This window comes from Petromyzon marinus, chromosome 14 (genome assembly GCF_048934315.1).
Source record: "Petromyzon marinus isolate PM22_M1 ecotype Great Lakes invasive population chromosome 14, UKy_Petmar_22M1.pri1.0, whole genome shotgun sequence".
NCBI lineage: Eukaryota > Metazoa > Chordata > Hyperoartia > Petromyzontiformes > Petromyzontidae > Petromyzon > Petromyzon marinus.
Genome location: NC_133680.1, coordinates 9768431 through 9789432, shown reverse-complemented (window position 1 = coordinate 9789432; position 21002 = coordinate 9768431). Strand labels below are relative to the sequence as shown.

Here is a 21002-nt window from a genome sequence, read left to right as displayed (position 1 = left end):
TTTCCTCCTTATCAGCCAGCCTCGGTGTAGGCGGGAGAATATCCTGGTAGTATCGGCATGTTGTTGCCGATTGGTTGATCTGCAGATAGTAGAATTGGCGAGGTGAAAAAATGGATGTGATCGTTGAAGGCAGGCTCGGCATTAATTCAAAGCTGAAGACAACTGTCCCCTTGTGATCGTTGAAGGCAGGCTCGGCATTAATTCAAAGCTGAAGACCACTGTCCCCTTGTGATCGTTGAAGGCAGGCTCGGCATTAATTCAAAGCTGAAGACCACTGTCCCCTTTAGCTCTTAATTCTTGTAAATTACACTCGGAAATGTTTACAAGAGCATCGTTCCAACCACCAGCGCCACACATCACCTGTGACAGTTCTTCCCACACAGCGGAAGCGTGAAATTATCGTTCTCAGTTTATTGGTCACTTCGAAAAAACTACAGGGCTGCTCTCTACGTGAACTGAATACATTTAGCTAAACTGCAGTATTCTGCGACTGCCGTTTATGTAAAAAAATAATAATCAAGGAATGGCTAAAGCAAGGAATTCCAGTTGTATTCATTTTGTTTGTAAGTCATGATAATACTCTAAGGCACACACACGTCGGGCTAACGTAACTCGATTCTACTTTACAAAATAGGTAAATGCTCAAATATAATACATAGTTGAGGCTAGGCAAGGTAGGCACTAACACAGCAAGGTTGCGCATCCGATATAATTATGGAAAAGAGAATGATTTATATTTTAATCTAAAGTCTATATAATATTACTTTTACACTCGTGAAAAGCTGCAGAATTGCATTACAACCCGGTCGTTAACTCCTTTGTTGGCATTAAGAGTTAACATTTTGCTTCAATCACAGTCCATTCTTAAGCTGCCTAAGCCTATCCGACGAACGGCGTAAATTAAAAGAAAAAATGCAAAAGCGTAAGACCCAACTAATGTAGCATCGTCTCCATTGAACAGGAATACCTAACAAAAACAGCATGTTCATGACAATACAAAGTAACATAAGATTATTCATAATAAAGGTTTTTGGGTTAGATCGCGTTATTTATAAATGTGTCGTAACCCTCCACCACCCGACACGGCCAATCAGCAAAAAAGTGTCACGTTGACAAAAGACAAATAGTTCACTTCTTTAGCCCACCGGTGTGTTGAAGAGTGAATCCACAACATTTACAGTTTGAAGACGACGTTTCGCTGGTAATTACATCCAGCATCATCGGGAAATTCGCCAGGATGGCATCATCGGGCAATTCGCCAGGATTGCTGATTGGCCGTGTCGGGTGGTGGAGGGTTATGACACATTTATAAATAACGCGATCTAACCCAAAAACCTTTATTATTAATATTGGTCGCGAAAGCCTACGTGTTAAACTAACATAAGATTGCTTAGATTGGAAAGTAGGCGGCACACAATGATGAAAATCCCACAGTGATGTGCAGGCTAAATATACTTCACTGTAGCCTGTTACCTAATAAGATTCAAATGCTAACTCTGGAAGAGATGCATTGGCCTGAAGTGCAATACGGTTGTCATTTTCACAAACACTGCTGCGACATAGTAATGAACCAACTACGTGCCACGTGCTACGTTGTCCATCATGGTGGCGTGAACTGTTAGTAACAGCCTAGCTGGGTCCACTTTGCAAACAGCAGAAGCATTGTTCTTTGTATAATAAAAGTATACCTGGCTACCTAGTGCACAGGCAAACAACGCTGAGCATTGGCACGGACTCGCCAAAGAAAATCCTTTTTTATTATATATAAATTCACCGCTTCAGACTCAACATCTGTTGACAGTTCAAACCCATTTATCGGATGGCTACAATGTAAAGAACAGCGATGTGTCTTCACCTGCACGGTAAATAGATCCGCAACAAAGGCGGTGTTAGCCACTTAACAATATTAATTATAAATTCAGAGCGGTTTACTTGTAAGCCCCTTCTACCTTCAACCCTTCCTTGAACCTTTGATCAGGGCCAGAATTCGTGACCAGACAAATGAGCAACTCCCTACGGTGGAAAATTCTGAAGAAAGGATTAATAATAGACATTTTCAAATTATTGCTTCATCTATGGAAATAATGTCGCGTTAGCTGGTGGATCAGCTCAATAGCACCCCACAGTGGAGAAAAAGATCGCTGTCTCTTTATCGTCACTTTATGACCACACAAAGACAAGACGATTCGTGTCTCGACTCGGGCGGCATGATCACTACGACCGCCAACTCTCCTACGACCTCTGACCTGTAACCTCTATCGCCTCACGCAAATTCCCATCGCTCTCCGTGCCGCCGCCACCGCCGCCGCCGTCGTTGCTGACGGCGGCGGCGTAGGGGGATGAATCCGCTCAGGGCACGGTGACGCGGAAAGGGCTCCCGGGCACGTGCTGGTCGCCCCACTTGACGATGAGCAGGTAGCTCCCGCGCTCCTTCACGGCGTAGGTGACGGCGAATCGGCGGCCGCCCGCGTGCTTCACGTGCACCTCCTCGCAGGGCACGCTGGGGCCCAGCACGCCCACCAGCAGCACGTTGCTTCCTGCACGAGGCGTAGCCGTTGGGGGGTGGGGGGCAGAGAATTTGGAGGACATTGCCGTCAGTAGCGTTGCACCTTCTTCTCGCGTACGGCTGATGTAGATGCAAAGCAACGACTACAATTTCACATTCAGGTGGTACAGCCAGATAACCGCGTCAGGAGCAGCGGAGTAGTGTATCGCCGTGATGCCTCCATATTTTTTTGTGGATCGGGCCATTGCATCGTCATTTGTTGTACGGTCCGTTCTAGATGACCACGGATAATTTTTTTTATTTTCCATTTGTGCATCAGGTATCCGTATCCGCCATGGTTTGTGCAGATGCGATTTATGGTGGACCATGAGCTTCGTGGAAGATCAAACCGAGCATTGCACCGATTCACCCCAAGTGCATTGCGGTTGCCACGATTTGTGCAGGCCTCGATTCCATTTGAGTATCGGTTCTGTTTTTGCCTCGTTCATCTGTCTTGTTTGCGCTGTCTGTGCCGCAGGTTCTGCAGTGTTTAGCGTGCCTCGTTGGTTCTATCTGTCTAAAAAAATGTTTACATTTACACACAGGTTTCTTACGAACAAATGTCTCGCTCACGCCACTGCTGTCGGAAGGGCCTCTAGAATAAGGAAGCTCTTCAGAGCCCCCTCTAGAGGGTATCTGGCCTACCCTTTCACACTGGCCAGACATCTTGGAAGAGGTAGAAGTACCCACACATCACTCCACCACACGCAACCTGCCGATCAACGAACTGCCAGTACCACCCTATTTTAATGTCGCCCGGCAAGGCACATGGCTCCAGTTTGGTGAGGCCACAAACGCCACCTGGGGGTTTTCCACTGTCAGCTGATGTGTGCATGTGATTAACTAGAATGTGCCGGTAGAGACTTAGTGCTTTCTTCACCAAACGGGCACACGCAGTCTGTGCAGACCGACAGGAAAACTGGTCTGTAAGGTTGGCAGCACAGGTGCAGCAGCATCATCATCATCACACCTTGTGTGCAAATTTCAATAGTGAATCCACCTGTACGAGGTACATGAAACTGGAAAAATCGAGGAATACAGCGTGCTTCAAAAAAATGTTAATATTTTTATTTAAAGCTTTCGTGACTGCAGTAATTCATATTCTTAGATCTTTCGGTAAAGTCACGTTGAAGGGAAACAATAAAATAATAAAATATATATAAAACAATAAAAATTCTCACGACGTTTCAACCATAACACAAACGGTTGTCATCAGGTGATGACAAACGGTCGTCATCAGGTCATCAGGTGATGACGACCGTTTGTGTTATGCTCGAAACGTCGTGAGAATTTTTATTGTTTTATATATATTTTATTATTTTATTGTTTCCCTTCAACGTGACTTTACCGAAAGAGCTAAGAATATTAAAAAAATGTTAATACTTCTGAGAATTTGCAATAATACTACGTGACATGTGCTGCTGCCTCCGGGCTCCAGAGATCACCTGGGGAAGATTCCAGGCACGTGTTGACGACGATGGCGAACAAATGGAGACTCTTTGACTTTTTGAAGCTATTAACATTACATTTGTTATCATGTTACAGTGTATTATCCGTTATTTTTCCATTACAAACGAGAGTCCCATATAAGTGTCAACATTTTTTGAAGCACACTGTAGTTTGAAGTGTCTCAACACTGGTCACAAGCCGCCCCACCATTCCGACACATGAACGTGAGTTAAAATTGGGTGATCAACGATCTCAGCCTGTTCACTCATGACTCTACACACAAAGCAGCAATCCGACTCCATTGACAGCCTGTAGAATTCCACCCCACGTGGCCTACTCTGCATGGATGTGTAATGAAACGATATAAAATTATCTACTCTTTAATCTCTCGACATGTTCGTATGTACAGCATCTTGTGATGTGGTCACATTCCACGTTCCCACGGTGCCAGGCAACGTCTCAACTCATCCGCGCTCCCAACACACATACACATCTTTGGTCACAGCATCAGGTTCACCGATCACTTCAGCTACCTCGGTGTCATCCTTGATTCAACTTTATCCTTCGACCGTCAAACCAATCAAATCGTCAGTTCCTGTAACTTTCACCTGAAGGCTTTCAGACACCTACATCCTCTCATCTCTACTGAAACTGCCAACACATTGGCACGTTGCATAGTTGCGTCTCGCCTCGACTATTGCAACTCCGTCCTAGTCCGGTCCTCCTCTGGCAACTTCAAAACACTTCAAAGACTTCAAAACAACCTGGCACGCGTCGTCATTGGCGGCACTCATCCCCGTCCCGACTCACTTGGCCTCTCTCCGTGCCCTCCACTGGCCACCCATTGCCAGCAGGGTCACATACAAGATCGCCTGCCTCTGCCACCGCGCCTTCACATCTGCCTGCCCCCCGTACCTCTCTTCACTATTGAGGACTCGCAGCACAGCACACGGCAGATGCCTTCGCAGTGAGAGACTCACGACCTCCTCTCGATACCAAGATGCAGGATGGTCACGTCTATGCGCCGTTTCTCGGTGGCTGTCCCAACAGTCTGGAACGCCATCACCCCTCTGCACATTCGCAGCATCGCCTCAATCGTCTCCTTCAAGAGACACTTAAAAACTCACCTCGACAACCACGCTTTCGAGTGACTCTGAGCTTGGCTCCGCGCCTCTGAGTTGCGGCCGTTACGTCCGCAAATTTGCGCGCGTTATAAATTGCATTATTATTATTTAGACACTTAAAACATCCAAGTTTAATAGTTTATTGGATGATTTAGTTTACTTAATTTGACCCGGCCCATCTCTGCATCTACATTTTTAACAATGTTTCAGAACCCTAACTAACATGCCATGAACAACTCTTATCTAAGCATAAAGGAACTCTGTTTACCGGTGGGTTAGAAAGCATTACTGAAGTGAGCCCAGAAGTGAGCAGTTCCGTGAAGCCATCACGCGGCGATATTCGCTGACACGATGTGGGTGCTCTGCTGACATGAGCATCTACCGGAGGACATTTTTTTCCCACTTCATGAAACGAATCCAATAACCACACAAAGAATGCCAGTGGCTCTCCACTCGGATGAACACGGAGTGGTGCTCATCTCTAAGCCAGTGGTGGAAATTCCACATTCCCATGGTCGCGGCCAACCACTCCGCAAGACAACCACCGGTTGACTTTTCAGACCGTGGCATTCTTTTACATTGACTTTCGATGGACGACTGAGTCGACCTCTTTTTTGGCGTGCACGTTAAGAGCACTCACCCGCCCTGCCGCAGTCCACAGTGAAGGCGTTCTGTTTGCCGACGAGCGCGGTGCTGAGGCCCGGGCCGTGAGACTCCACTTTGCTCGAGTCGGACGTCGTTTTCAGAGGCAGAGGCTCGCTGCCCAGGCCGTTCATGGCCCGCCGTGGCTCACCGGCCTCCACCAAGAATGAGGACGTCTCGTGCAGGTTGTGACCCCCGGACAGTCGGGGTCCTGTGAGCCACACGGAACAGGGAGGGAGTTGGGGGGGGGCAGGCAGGTGGTGGTGTCATGCTAGTATCACGTGGTCCCAAACGAGGCTTATTTTGGTAAAAACAAAAGTAGAGTTGTCACCGCTCCTGTTTTTCCCGGGATCGTCCTCTTGTTGAGGTAGCTGTACCGGGAAATCTGTGAGTCTCCGGGAGATTAAAGCCCCGGGTTTTTGTCCGTTGTGTAATAACGCAGCACTCAAGACAATGCATTTGCATGTAAAGTCGTTATCCCCTTAATAATCCATACTTTTTGGGTTAGCTCACGTAAATATATAAATGTGTTGTTAAACCCGCCACCACCCGACACAGCCAACTAGTAAGGGTTGTCACGTAAACAGAACGTGGCCAATTCGTCACTAGTACAGCACACCGGTGTGTTGGAGAGCCAAGCCACAACATTTACAATCTGAGTACGACGTTTCGCCAGTAATTGCAACTAGCTTCATCAGGTGACAGCCAGATTTGTAGAGAAGTCCACCTGTTTCGTTCCTTGTAAATGTTGTGGCTTGGCTCTCCAACACCCCGGTGTCCTGTACTAGTGACGAATTGGCATGTCCTGTTTACGTGACAAACCTTACTAATTGGCTGTGTCGGGTGGTGGCAGGTTTAACAACACATATATTTACGCGATCTAACCCAAAAAACTTCTATTATGGATGATATTGGTTGTGAAAGTGATCCCATCTTCCGGTATTGAGATATAATTTTTGTCCCATGATATATCCTGGGGTGTTTTGTTGTTGTACCTCAGACGTAGCAACACTGGTTCAAAGGTAAGGTGGTGCTTATTATTGCATTCTTTCATCCAGGAACACCTAGATGAGCCTCAAGACTATCTTTTCAAGAGGGTTCTGCAAGGGGATGTTTTGCGTGCGTGAAAAAAAAAACGGGAGTGCCCGGAGAAACCCCAAGAATATGAGAAGATCACGCTGAAAGGTCCACATAGACATGTTCATGAACCCACTTGCTGGACTGCCATCTAGAGACCACTTACAAGTTGAGCAGCTTTGAGAGCTCAACAACTCTGTGTGATCCACCATTCCTCATCTCCAATGCAGTGGAGTGTAGACATGCGCCCCAGGCACAGAAACACAGCCAACTCAGCACGACGTTCTGCAGATTAGACGGTTCCACTTTCTCGTACATCCATGCCCATTCGCGCGTTTTGACATAATCCCTCCACTTGACATGACGATTCTCCAAGGTTACCAGCAGATGGCAGACATGGACTCATGAACACACCCACTTCCTGCTCAAAATGAACATGGGGCAGTTATTATTCCAATTGGTGGCCCAAAGCCAGAATTCCACATTCTTATGGCTGGGAAGAGTCGCTCCATTGGACAGTCTCGACTAACTTTCCACAATGTGATGCTGAAAGCGTTAGAGTGCAAGATAGGCCGTTATTTAAATTAAAACATGACGGGATTGATATTCTTGGTTCTTTCGGTAAAGTCACGTTGAAGGGAAACAATAAAATAATTATGTATATATATAAAACAATTATATATATTTTAATTATATATCTTATTATTTCATTGATTCCCTTCAACGTGACTTTACCGAAAGAACCAAGAATATGAATCACTGCAGTCACGAAAGCTTTAAATCAAAATTTATGACGGGATTGCTTTAGCAATGTGATATGCAATCTCACTTTTGACCAAATTACCCGAAATGCACCCTATCTCATCACGTCATGGAAGCCAAGCAGGCGTTGAGCCTGGCCAGTGCTTGGATGTGGGTGAGCACCATGCACATGGGCCAGGTGCGGTATGCCTTGTGGGCAGCAGAGGGCAGTGCAGCAACATCCATTGCTGTTCTACACTCCGCCGCAATGCGCACGACCTCCGACCTCGCAAGAACATGACACGTGGGTCCCGAGCGACCCGCTGCTCATGCGCGACCTGTGACGCGGGCGCGGTAGGGGCTGCCGGCGATGTGGTGGGGGCCGCCGTAGCAGATGGAGACGAGGTAGAGGCCGGGCGCTGTGGGCAGGTAGCAGAAGTGGTAGCCTTCGGGCCCCTCGCTGCAGTCCACCCGCACCTTGGAGGGCCCGTCGATGGCCACGGCGAGCGAGCCGGGCCCAGCGCCGCTCGTGTCCACCACAAACTCTGCCGGGGAGCCTGGGGCGTGGCGGGGAGCGGGGGTTCCGCACACGAGAGAGAGGAGGTCCGTACGGTGACACGTCAGGGTGTCCCTCTGCCTCTTTTCCACCGTGTTACTGAGCTTGAACCGAGCCCAGCCTACCACGGCTCAAGAGGCAGGCGGCAAGGTTTTTTTTTTTCAACTCGCAGAATCCAAGCCGTGATGTCGCGGTGCCGCTGACGTCAGATACATAAAGCTTCATATTTATTTATACTTGAGGAATCCAACAAGCGACACTCCTCTTTGTCATTCAAACAACCCTGACGACCCACACAGCGCGAGGAGGCCCTCATCCAGCAGCGGACTGACAAAAAGTCCGCTGTACGCGCACATACGTACGTACGAGTGCTGCGTGTGCACGTTGCGCGCGTACGTACCGGTCGTGCCCCTCTCGAGGCCCGGCCCAAACGCGGAAACGAGCGCCGCGTCGGCGGCGTGGCCCGGCTCCCCGACGCGCACCCTGAAGGGGCTGCCGGGCACCGAGGCGCCGTCGCACGTGACGCTCACGGCGTGCACGCCGTTCTCGCGCGGCACGAACCGCGCCGCGAGTTTGCCTGGCGCGGAGCAACGAGGGGCGGAGGGGAGGGGGGGTGGTGGAGAGGTGGAGAGGTGGAGGGGTGGCGGGCGGCACAGCCCGGGTTCATTTTCCACCTGCGCTCCGCTGCCAGCAGCCTGACCGGGTGGCGTTGCCTTTAAATGGACCCCCCCCCCCCTCCCCAGGGCATCCAGAGTACAATTTACTGACTGGAGGAAATGTAATGAGATACAAATTAGCAGTTAACCGTCTCTCACGTCGTTGAAATAAAATCACCATTTACTCAGATGTGCGTCAAAGGTACAATTTATACATGTGGTGAAATCGCATATTTAAATTACATGTGGTGTGATTATCTGTAATTTCCCGACTCTCTGCCTCGAGAGATGATGAACGATTGGTTGATGATTGATAGGATGATTGAATCATGGCTGATAATGATGAATACAGATTTATTCCACTGGCCTCCTCCAGGCCTGCACTCCTACTTCCAAGAAGGAATGTGTGCAAGCAGGCAGTCTCAGGTTTCAACGCTCTCAGTTTCATCAGCGTATTGCGGCCTGTTAAACAGATCCTACTGGGCTTTACGCTATGTTTTTGGCAAGAGCCCTCCACAAACACGGTGAGGTCCGTTCGTGCTTGCTTAGAACTACAAAAACAAGGCTAAGGAATGATGGACTGCAATGTTCATTGTGCTTATGTTACTCACAATCTGTAAAGCACAGAGGGAGTGTTTGGGCAACCTCACTGGTTGGCAGACGCGCATCACCACTCCATACTCTTCGACAGCATTAAACAACTTATTTGGTGCTGCTGCATTGGCAGACGCGCAAAAGCATACGTAAGAAAAACTCAACACTTTCGTCAAAATCACTGCTTTAAAGGGAAAGATATATAAAGGGTGACATTTCCGACTCTTCGGCACGGCGTAATGTGGAAGGGCCCATAGCATGAAGAAAGGACCATTACCCAATTAAATATGTATCCTTGTAAAGCAGTGCTATTGAGGAATGCGTTGAGCTTCTCTCACAACGTGAATGCATTAACTTGACGGCCAGGTCTGAAATGAGGTTAAACCGGCGTGACAAACCGCGATGGCACGGCCACAATTCTGACCTTTGTCGATCTCGGACACGAAGCAGTTTTCTACCGACCCTGAAGGCGTGTGAACCTTGGCTTCTATGCGACCTTTTGCCCCGTTCAGGTGAACCGCAAAGGATGCTGGATGGTTGACCTTCCACCCTGACTCCTATTGGATGACAAGAGTTGCTAAGTTTTATAAATGATTCAAAGTTCCAACTACTGTGCGATATGGACAAACATAAAGCAGCAAAAAAGTGCATCCATTGATTAGATATGTATTTGATAGAAGGCAAGTTGTGTTGATAGATATGTAGATGTTTGAGTTATTGTACTGTATATGGATAATTATAGATAGGTGAATATGTCAGATGAGATGGACAGATACTTATACAGATTACACAGATACATATGTATTTAAGATGTTTGAAATGTACTGTTTATAAAAAATATATACGGTACCCATTATTTAACACAATTGTTTGACGTGAAAGATTATATTAGACATATAAATGCATGAACAATATACTAAATTAATACTTGGAAAAAAGACTTATTAATAGTTTAAATAAATGGAGGAATTAATGAATATACAAATACATACGAATGGATGCATCGGTAAATATGAATGAGAATCAGAATATGTATTTATACTGGAGAAATCCGATGAGCAATGAAGCTCTTTTTCACAGATGTCCAGTAGGGGCGGGTCAGAACGCTACATATATGGACGAACGTTAGAATCGACAGATGGATGAATGAATAGACAAAAGGGAAAGCAGTACTGAAACAGCTAAAACGTTGGATGAGTGAGTAACGCTTGACCGCTTGACGGAATGAATGAATGAATGAACGGGCCGACTGCCGGTTGTACCAGGAGGCCCGATACGGCGACGCGGCGCGACTCCTCGCAGACGCCGTCCACGGTGAGGAGGAAGGGGCTGCCGGGGATGTGCTCATCCTCGAATCGCACCGACACCTCGTAGTCTCCTGCGCGAGGGGAGCGGCGCAGACAACGGGCGGTCACGGGCCACCGCGCAAACCGCGATTGGCGCAGTTGGCTACGTGAGGTGCGAGTTCGACGTGCATGCAACCCGCGTGGCTTCACCGCAGTCACCCGACAAACGCCTGGTCCACGCCGTTGGCCACGTGGTTTGGTGGGGCAGTGGGGCGGGGGGGGGGTCACATTTTCCACCGCACAACCCGAGTCGCAGTCAGCGTCACACGTTCCAGTGTACTGACTGACACAGCGTGCGGTGAAAATTATTAACCCCGCCAACCTCCCCCCCCCCCCCACCCATGCGTTTTTAAAGGTATTTTATATCGTTCTAGGTTACCACGCGGATTTACATTTTATCATCGTTATTTTATATTGCCAGATTAATACGCGATTATCCACCAGTGACTCTCACAAATTAGTTAATTTCACACATTTATAAGTGCCCCCTGGGACATTGCCACTTACCCCCAGGGGTCCGCGTACCCCCCTCCCCATCCCCGCGTGAGCACCACTCCCCTAGGGTATGGGGCCACTCCTCACCGTGCTCCTGCACGAGGTAGGAGAGGATGTAGGCACCGTCGCCCGTGGGGCAGCTGGAGATGGTCGCCTTGCCCGGTCCCTCCACGGCCACCATGATGGCTCCAGCCCCGGCCTCCCGTGCCCACAGCCCGAACTCCGCTGGCGGCGCGGAGGGGGAGGATGGGTGGGACGAAAAAGCTGCTGTCAGAGCCGTGTGCCGCGTCACTTGTATGCAGTAGAACGCCTCTTAACGACAGTAATTGGGTCCACGAAACCGGCCGTTAAGCGATTTTGTCGTTGAGCGAGCGGATGTTTCCACTTCACAGCACAGCAGACACTGAATGTAAACAATGCCCCGACACTCATGAATGGACGTCGCTGATTGGCCAAGGCCTAGGTCAGAGCAATTTTGAGCTCACCGACTGGCCAAAATTGGCGGTCGTGTGCTTGCCGTAAGCCCGTCGTTAACAGGGGAATGGTCGGTAAGTGAACACATTGGGCTCTATGGAGGCCCGTTGTTAAGCGATTAGTCGTTAATAGGGGTGGTCGTTAAGAGAGGCTCAACTGTACAGAGTGGTTCTCTGCGTGCTGCCACTCTCGAACGCACATGCTGTGTCCCGCTCCTATAATTATAAAAAAAAGTCACGGATTCTGTTCCCATTCATAATAATGTTGTCTGGAAAGAACTCTGTTTAAGCAGACAAACTGGATTTATTTTGACTTTATGAGTCTCATCAGCGGTCAGACATCTAAAATAATACAAATGGGTTACCAGATGTTTTTGGCAAAAGCACCCTGTCTAAACAACGGGGCCATGTCAATACAAAATCGCACTTCTGGTTAGCACGGTTGGCTACGTACGGTGCGAAAGAAGTTCAACACACATACCTACGAAAAACCCACACAATATCGGATAGAAACCCACAAAATATTGCAGTGGGGGGCATTACGGCTCAAGAACATGCAGAAACAGACCTCGACGCGTTGAACTCCCGCACCGCACGTCGCCAACCGCGCCAGTCGGAGGCACACGTGTGCCGCCTACCCTCACGACCCCGCAACAAAGCAGCAGCGATGACAATCACGCGACCCGCAGCGTGCCGTGCGCGCCGCCGGGCCCTGCGTACCGGGCTCCCCGGCGAGCGCGTGCTCCAGGCCGGGCCCCGCGGCGCGCACGCGGTGGGCCCCGCCCTCGCCGAGCGGCCCCACGGTGAAGGGGAAGGGGCTGCCCGGCACGTGGCCGCCGCCGCCGCCGCCGTGGCGCACGCTCACGGCGTGGGCGCCCGGCTCGCGCGCCTCGAAGCGCGCGCAGCAGACGCTGGGGCCCGCGTCCACCAGCTCAGCGGGGTGGATGTGCCCCGACGGGCCGCGCACCTCTGCTCCCAGCCCCGCACGCTCCGCGTCTGCGGATTGATTGAAACGGACGTAAATGTTGTCACCGAGTTTGGGAAATGCACGGCGAGCATCGCTCCCACCCGCGGCCCCCCTTCCCACCCGCCACAGCCACCTACTGACAGAATAATGCCCGCTCCTTGTGACACGCGGGGGCAGCTGTCTCTGTGCTGTGCAGTTGTCCCTGTGCGGCACGAGGGCAGCTGCCACTGGGGGTGTCCTTTCAAATGATTCAGATGTTGTGACGTAAGTCGCCGAGCACAAATGAAGTGCTCTGAGATGCCAAGGGTTAAACGGTGCCCTGTTAAAAACAAATTATTGTAATTGTATTCAGAATTACAGAATGAGCGTGGGAAAGCTTCAGCCGTCATCACCATACCATCACGGACATGAGGACCTGCGTGAATCCGTTTCCCAATAATTTGCTTGCCACGACCCGTGTTCTCCACTGAAGCATTGTGATGGACATCTACAACTCGTTTGGCCAGCGAGACTATATTTCAGACCCCAGACAGTGATTCCTGCAGCCTGTGGCTATATCTGACAATAATTCATTCCCTGCAAAAGAGGCGGGGAGGGGGGCACAAAGACAGCTTCACCCTCGAGAGAAAAATCTTTGCCCGATGCTAACCGTTTGAGCATGCGGTGCGTGCAATCAGTCAGAATATTCAATTATACTGGAGGAATTCAATAAGCTAAACATCTCTTTTTCACAGATTTCCAGTATGTGTGGGTCAGAACGTTACAACAACAAACGCAATACAAAAAACACGATGGGAGGGCAAAGTGTAGGAAAGATAAACAAAAAAGCCCAATGAGGTGTTAACTTATTTTTGAGAAGCGACCTGGCCACTAATGGCAGGTCACCAAAGTGGCTTATCATGTGGAAAAGTATCGCAGGGATTAGTCAACTGCTATGGCATTCTCTCTAGCTCAATTTTACGCCCTTTCTTTATCTCAATAGGCACTTTAACAATGATAAAATACAATGAATGCCAGCCGGAAACAAAAGACACGCTTGTTCTAGTTGTAAGGGATAGTTTGTTTCGCTAGCCTCGTGAAGAGTTTTGCAGTGTGGGATGAGGACCCTAATGGAGTGACTACGTAAGTGGTAACGCAAAGTAATCTCATGGCATGATGCCGAATGCAAACTTTAATTATAACTGGGAATAATATAAAATATAGTACATTATTCTAAATATACAAAACGGATTATTTAATTCAAATATATACGAAGAAATACCTTTACAAATCTGGAATACGCTCAGACCCAAAGTCACTGTGGTGAGATGTTAACTACCTCGCCTAGCATGCAGGAGGTCGTGGACACCTGCTGTATATTTGGAGTCTGCGTGGTTGCGTGGAGTTTTCTCCGGGTCCTCTGGTTTTTTGCTTCACATTTAGAATCGACAAATGTTTAGAGTATTTTGCTGCTATAAATTTCCACGTGATAAACCACTTTCGTTGAGATAAAGTTTGTGGCCAGCTCGCTTATGGAAAAAAAAAGCTTTATTGCTCAGTGGGCCTTACCTGGTAAAATAAAAAATTGTTTAGTTTTAGTTTCATTATGCTACACACACACTGTACCAACATTTTTTTTTACCAAATGTTTCTGTTTTAAAGAACATTCACGGGGCTCGAGCTGAGACGCTGGAAGGTCAAAACATTATTCATTAGCACAGGGGGGCAGCCTCACCTGGTATGGCAAGGGGCAGGCTGCACGTGCTGCCCACGACAGCCACGGGGGCAGCCGCCTGGCACAGGGAGACCTCCTCCTTCTGTCGCCCGGGTCCACTCACCAGCACGGTGAACGGGCTGCCTGCACGGATGGCAGCGCGTGGACGCACACACACACACATCAGCACACATACATAGACAAAGATCTGACGCGTAGCCTACACAGTCTTTTGGGGGAATTGCAGTTAGCGAGCTCCTACGAAGGCCAGCATGGCACAAGAGGGGGCGGGTGGCTAGCACCATACCCGACCACCTTTGTCTCCTAAGTGATGATGTTTACACTGTACCAAGCACTCATACAAAGGCTGAATTGACTGCAGGGAGGCCTAGGACTGGATAAGATATTCTCCACTGGTGTTCGGAATCAAACTCGGGAGCCTGGGTTTGTAAGTGCCGTGCGCTCAACTCCATTCTACCACTCCGTATATACACACGCACACATGCACACACAGCACCACACGAGTCAACAGGCATGGCCACGAGTGGCAGTGCCGAAATGGCAGTGGATTCTCATTTGGGAAAATGAATAAAACAGCCGTGCTGCCCGCCCGGTCATGTAACAGCTTCTCTAGATGGGGTAATCGTTTTTAGATGCTTTTCAAAATGTATTGCAATCGCTGGTTATCCATTAGGATGTACGATAAATTACTCAGCCTCTTTGAGTCGAAATGTATTTGCATAAGTTGATGAGGGTTTTCCAAACAGAGTCGTTTCTCTGTAAGGGCCACTAATCCCATCGTTTAATGTGATTTATGTGTTGGCTTTGCGTTAGTGTTCTAATTAGAGCCATCTAATTGGATGGAATCCATCACTTGTAGCTCGTTCAAACTTAAAACGCACTCACCGCATCCGAAATGCATTTACTTGATGAAACAAAAAGGACGCACGTACATTTTTCATGATCAGGAGTGGAATATGATTTTAAAGGATATATACAATTTATTTGTCCTTTCAATATTACCAACATTTCATTCAAATATTGGCACTTAAATTAAGCAAAACATTTCATGGGAAACCCAGCATAGTCATGGTATTGTATAATACCATGACTATAAAGACAATAAACACACAAAATTTGTATATATATACTCTTTGGTTCTTTCGGTAAAGTCACGTAGAAAATTAAATCAAATAATAATAGAAAACGACGTTTCGGTTGCAACACAAGCAACCATCATCAGGTAAGAATGAATGGTGAAACACAGACACGGAAACAGCAGACACGCATGCAGAGAGAGAGAGAGACACACACAAAGTGCCTCTCTCTCTGCATGTGTGTCTGCCTATGTTGTTTCGCTGGGATCCGCCGGTGCACGACGCGGCCGCGTACCGGGTATCTGCTCCTCGGCAAACTTGATAGCGAGGTGGTAAGTGCCGGGCTCGGGGGGGCAGTACCACACGCGGCAGCGCCCGTCCTCCAGGTCCTCGCAGTGCAACTCCACGCGGCTCGGCCCCTCCATGGACACACACATGCTGCCGAATCCTGCCCTCCCGCACACAGACAAATATCCCCCCCGCCCCGAACCCGCTGTGTAGCCTTTGACAGACTGTGGTTCCTCCCCGCGCCTCCCAGTCGTTCCCTCTTTTCGAGAGCGAGCGGATACCGTGCGGCGCGTTACAATTTGAAATCATTATGATCATGATGATAATGAAGAATTGATTCCGTGGTGAGCAATGTAAACTATTCAACAATAACTCAACTTTTTTATTTTACCAGGTAAGGCCCACTGAGCTATATAGCCCTTTTTTAGAAACGACTTGGCCACAAATGATAGCTCAAGGAAGTGACTTATAATGTGGTAAATCATAGCAGCCAAATAATCTTAGCGCACGTTACTAAATGTGGAGGGAAAAAGCGGAGGACCCGGAGAAAAATCCACGCGACCACGGGGAAAACACGCACACTCCAAATACACAGCAGGCGTCAGGGTCAGGATTGAACCCACGACCTCCTGCGCACCAGGCGATGCGGTGGCCGCGGGCGGCGTCTCTCACCGGCGTATCGCGTGTCCACGATGAACTCGGCCGCCTCGCACGTGCGAGCCTCCTCCAGCCCGAGCCCGCTGGCGCGCACACGCCGCGCGTCACCCACCTCGGACGCGCCGACCGCCACGCGGAACGGACTGCTGGGCACGTGGCGCCCGCCCTCGCGGACGCTCACCAAGTGCTCACCCACCTCCTTGGGGCTGAACGAGATCCCTGCGGGCACACCGAGCGCCAAGGGGAAACAGCGGTTTTCCACGTGCGTACGCGTGTGCCTGCGTACGCGTGTACCTGCGTACGCGTGTACCAGCGTAAGTGTGTACCTGCGTATGCGTGTACCTGCGTACGCGTGTACCAGCGTGTGTACCTGCGTACGCGTGTACCTGCGTACGCGTGTACCTGCGTACGCGTGTACCTGCGTTAGTGTGTACTTGCATAAGTGTGTATGTGTACGCGTGTGCCTGCGTACGCTTGTACCTGTGTACGTGCGCCGTGCTGGCCTTCATAGGTGCTCACAAACAGCCTGTTGAAGGCTATACAGGAGATATTTGTCTTTGTGTATGTATGTATGTATGTTGAACTTCTTTTGCGCCATACGTAACCAACCGTATGAACTGAAGGTGCGGGAATGTGGGGAGTAGTGATTAACGCACTGGGCAACGAACCCGGTGACCTGAGTTCAATTCCTGCTCATGGTCAACATCAGTGGCGAGTATCTGAACCGGTCCTGGCCGTCCCCTCATTAACTCAAATACCTCGCGCATTGGCGAGACAAATACAGCCAGGCATAGTGCTGGTCACCCACCCCCTTCCGTGCCCGTGACGGCATGAACAGGTGCTCGTGAACAGCACTTTCCTCAACCTTCCATTAAGGCTATACAAGAGTTGTCTGTCTTTGTCTCTGTTTACGAGCACTTTATATGTGATTTTGTGTCTATGTGAGGAGCCGTGGTGCAGTGGTGGGCATACTGCTTTATGAATCCAGAGACATGAGCACAATTTCCAGTCAGCAGTAAGCGGTGGAGATAACAGCCGCGTGGAAGAAGTGTGTATGTACGTTGAACTTCTTTCGCACCGTACGTAGCCAATCGTGCTAATCATAGGCGCGGGGGAAGGACAACAAACTAAACACAAAAAGCAGCTCTGAAGAAATTAGAAAAGTAGCGGTCGAGATCTCGTCGATGATGCCAGCGGTAGCGTCCGAGACGGCGGCGGCATCAGTAGCGGCGGAGTCAACGACATCGGGCTTCCTTCGTACCGATCTGCCCGTCGTCGAGCCTCTTGAGGAGGCACACGTCCTGGCGTCCCGACGGCGCCGCGATGTCGGCCGTGAGCAGCGCGGGGTCGGTGTCGTCGGGGATGCGCAGCGACACGTCGTGCGTGGAGCCGCGGCTCAGCAGCGACGCGCGCAGGCTGTCCTCCCCTGCAACGGAACGAGAGGGGCCTCGGTTCCGCTATCCGGGGGGGGGGGGGGGGGGGGGGGGTCCCGGCGGCTTGGTACGCAAGACCGGGCCCTGAGCGACACCGGCGGTGCTGGTGGCGCCGGGCCATCGTACGCCGCGCCGGCCTCCGTAAGCGCTCGCTAACGGTACTTGCCCATTGTCGTCGTCCGCGTGTTTACCGGTGGGGAGCGGTAGTGAAGCGGTTAGCGCGCTACACTACAAACCCCGCTACACTACAAACCCCGCTACACTACAAACCCCGCTACACTACAAACCCCGCTACACTACAAACCCCGCTACACTACAAACCCCGCTACACTACAAACCCCGCTACACTACAAACCCCGCTACACTACAAACCCCGCTACACTACAAACCCCGCTACACTACAAACCCCGCTACACTACAAACCCCGCTACACTACAAACCCCGCTACACTACAAACCCCGCTACACTACAAACCCCGCTACACTACAAACCCCGCTACACTACAAACCCCGCTACACTACAAACCCCGCTACACTACAAACCCCGCTACACTACAAACCCCGCTGCGCTACAAACCCCGCTACACTACAAACCCCGCTGCGCTACAAACCCCGCTCGCGGCCAACATCAGCAACGATTATTTGAACCGGTCCTAGGCCTCCCCTAGGTCGACTCAGCCTCAAATGAGTACTTGGTGCGTTGTGCAAACATCGCCACTGGGGAGACAAAGGCGGCCGGGAGCGGTATTGGCCACCCATCCCATCTCGTGCTCCGCGTCGGCTTTCATAGGTGCTCGCTAACAGCACTTGCTCCTACGGTCTGTTAAGGCTACACGGGGGGAAACTTTGTCTTTGCGTGTACCGGTTATGCGAGCCATGTACGGGCTTCCAGGGATGTGCTGCCCAGCGAATTTGACGGCGATGCTGTAGTCCCCGGGGGCGGTGGGCAGGTAGGACACGGAGCAGGTGCCATCCTTGTTGTCCTGGCACGAGATCTCAGCCTTGGAGGGGCCCTCCACTGCCAGCGACAGCCCGCCTGATGCCACCACGACGCGAGGAATAATATCAACCGTGATAACCACAGGCACGTTTCCCTGTCTGCCACACCGCGTGCGTGTGTGTGTGTGTGTGGACGTGTACCGTCGTTTTCGTCAAGGCACTTCGGGATGACTCAGCGTGTGTATGTATGTATGCAATGACAAGCTGAGCTACAGGCACTGGTCACTTTAAAACGACCTTACTTCAGTACATAATGTCATTGTCTGCGTATTTATTAAACTTCATTTGCATGCGCAGGAAATTTGTCAATCCACTCCTGGATGAGGCCCTCCCCATGCCGCGCAGATCATGGGAATTATTTGACCATATTTCACCACTCTGATCAGTGTGGGATGGTGAAGGCAGGGAGCATACATGCTGGAATATAGTACAGTACAATGAAGGATGTTTTCTACACCACCCTTTGCTGGCAACGTCAGTCAGCAGCTGCCTCAACACCTTCTGTATGCACAGTGGTGACTTTTACCAGAATTTATCGGGCATATTCTTGCTTATATGGTCATAGGCTATGACTTCCTACCATGAAATTCAAACTGTTATTGTCACACTCGTTAGATTGGATCCCCAAATGTTGGCATCTGGGCCATTCATCAGGATTGTTGGACTAAACACAGATGCATTGCTTAATCTTTTATATTTAGACTAGCTTTACTACCCGGCTTTGCCCGAGACTTGGATTCTTGTCTTGGATTAATACACGGCCTACGCGGAGGGTGGAGGGGGGATGCGTGACGTCAGCAGGCACACTGCGTGACGCTGCCGCATGCGGGTGACATGACAGATGTGACGTCACCGCTCACTTGCCGTGCAAAATATAACCATTATTGCGCCCCCCCCGCCCCCCAAAATACAAAAGTCTATTTTTATACTTTTTGCATTGTGTACAGTCTGGAAGCTACCCACATGTCAAATTTCAAGTTTGTTACATGTTGGGAAGTATGCTAAACATTTCGAACAGACACACATATTCACAAATTTATCTTTTATATATATTTCTATGTGCATAAATAAATATTTCCTTAATCGCTATGGCGACCTCGATGAGACGCTCAAATTAATATTTTTGTGCAGAGCCGATTCACTAAATAATAATGACAGTAATGATGACAAAGATAATAACGATGATGATGCTGCAGATCATGATGATGAATACAATCTGAAGGATGACAGTGTCGCTCGTGATCATGACTATAATGACAACAGTGACAGTGCTGATGACAGTGACGTTGACAAAGATGATAACGACGACGAAGGTGCTGATGATAACGAGGATGGCGATGAGCGCGATTACAATGCAGTAGGCAATGACAACGATGACGGTGCTGATGACTATGTCGGTGCTGCTGCTGCTGCTGATGATGATCATCATGATGAAGCTAGTGATGGGGTGGGTACCTTCGCCTGCATCCTTGGTGTCGATGGTGAAGGCCGCGTGCTTGCCGACCATTCCGTGGCTCAGGCCGGGCCCATACGCGGTCACACTCGGCCCGTCCATCTCATCCACGTAGAACTGCAGGGGGCTGCCTGTATGTGCGGCAGCATAAGGCGTGTAAACGACAAAGAGGAAGATCCCCCGTACAGCTATGCAACCTGTTTGGGGCAAGTGCTGTTAGCCAGGATCTGTGAAGATCATCACGGCACCCAAAGGTTTGGTGTCGCCAGTACCACTCCTGGCTACCTTTGTTTCCACGGTTCTGATGTTCAAACACTCCACATAGTACTCATTTAAGATGGAGTCGACCTACGAAAATCCCAAGAAGGGTTCGGATACGACTTCCACTGGTGTTGGCCATGGCCGAGAATTGAACTCATGTCGCCGGGGTGGCAGCTTAGCTGACGAACCACCGGGCCAGTGCTGCTCATGCACAGACACGCATACCCTGGCAGAGCCATTCACCACAAACAGATTCTTGATACCAGGATCTGCAAAACTCCAGTCCTCGGGACCCACCAGGCACATTTATGCATTTACCAATCTCTGTTCAAATACAAATAAATTAAATACGGCACATGTCTGAAGACTAATAAACACATCTATCTTCATGTGAATCACTAATCTATACCTCGCATGAGAGGCAATGTAAAGGTTAGTGCACTGCGAGACGAACCCG

General features: G+C 49.7%; 1 protein-coding gene across 1 annotated transcript in view; it reads right to left on the bottom strand.

Moving 5' to 3' along the window:
* Nucleotides 1-396: 396 nt before the first annotated feature.
* LOC116942327 (filamin-C-like) overlaps nucleotides 397-21002 on the bottom strand; it is a 106892-nt gene continuing 86286 nt past the window's right edge. The window contains exons 34-47 of the mRNA XM_032954092.2: nucleotides 20287-20415; nucleotides 18695-18868; nucleotides 17662-17826; nucleotides 16416-16619; nucleotides 15751-15903; nucleotides 14380-14502; nucleotides 12419-12694; nucleotides 11313-11450; nucleotides 10647-10762; nucleotides 9809-9941; nucleotides 8535-8711; nucleotides 7917-8135; nucleotides 5759-5971; nucleotides 397-2537 (exon numbers count right to left, since the gene is read on the bottom strand). Coding sequence (XP_032809983.2) covers nucleotides 2350-2537; nucleotides 5759-5971; nucleotides 7917-8135; nucleotides 8535-8711; nucleotides 9809-9941; nucleotides 10647-10762; nucleotides 11313-11450; nucleotides 12419-12694; nucleotides 14380-14502; nucleotides 15751-15903; nucleotides 16416-16619; nucleotides 17662-17826; nucleotides 18695-18868; nucleotides 20287-20415 — 2408 coding nt within the window. The 3' untranslated portion in view covers nucleotides 397-2349. The remainder of the gene's footprint in view (nucleotides 2538-5758; nucleotides 5972-7916; nucleotides 8136-8534; nucleotides 8712-9808; nucleotides 9942-10646; nucleotides 10763-11312; nucleotides 11451-12418; nucleotides 12695-14379; nucleotides 14503-15750; nucleotides 15904-16415; nucleotides 16620-17661; nucleotides 17827-18694; nucleotides 18869-20286; nucleotides 20416-21002) is intronic.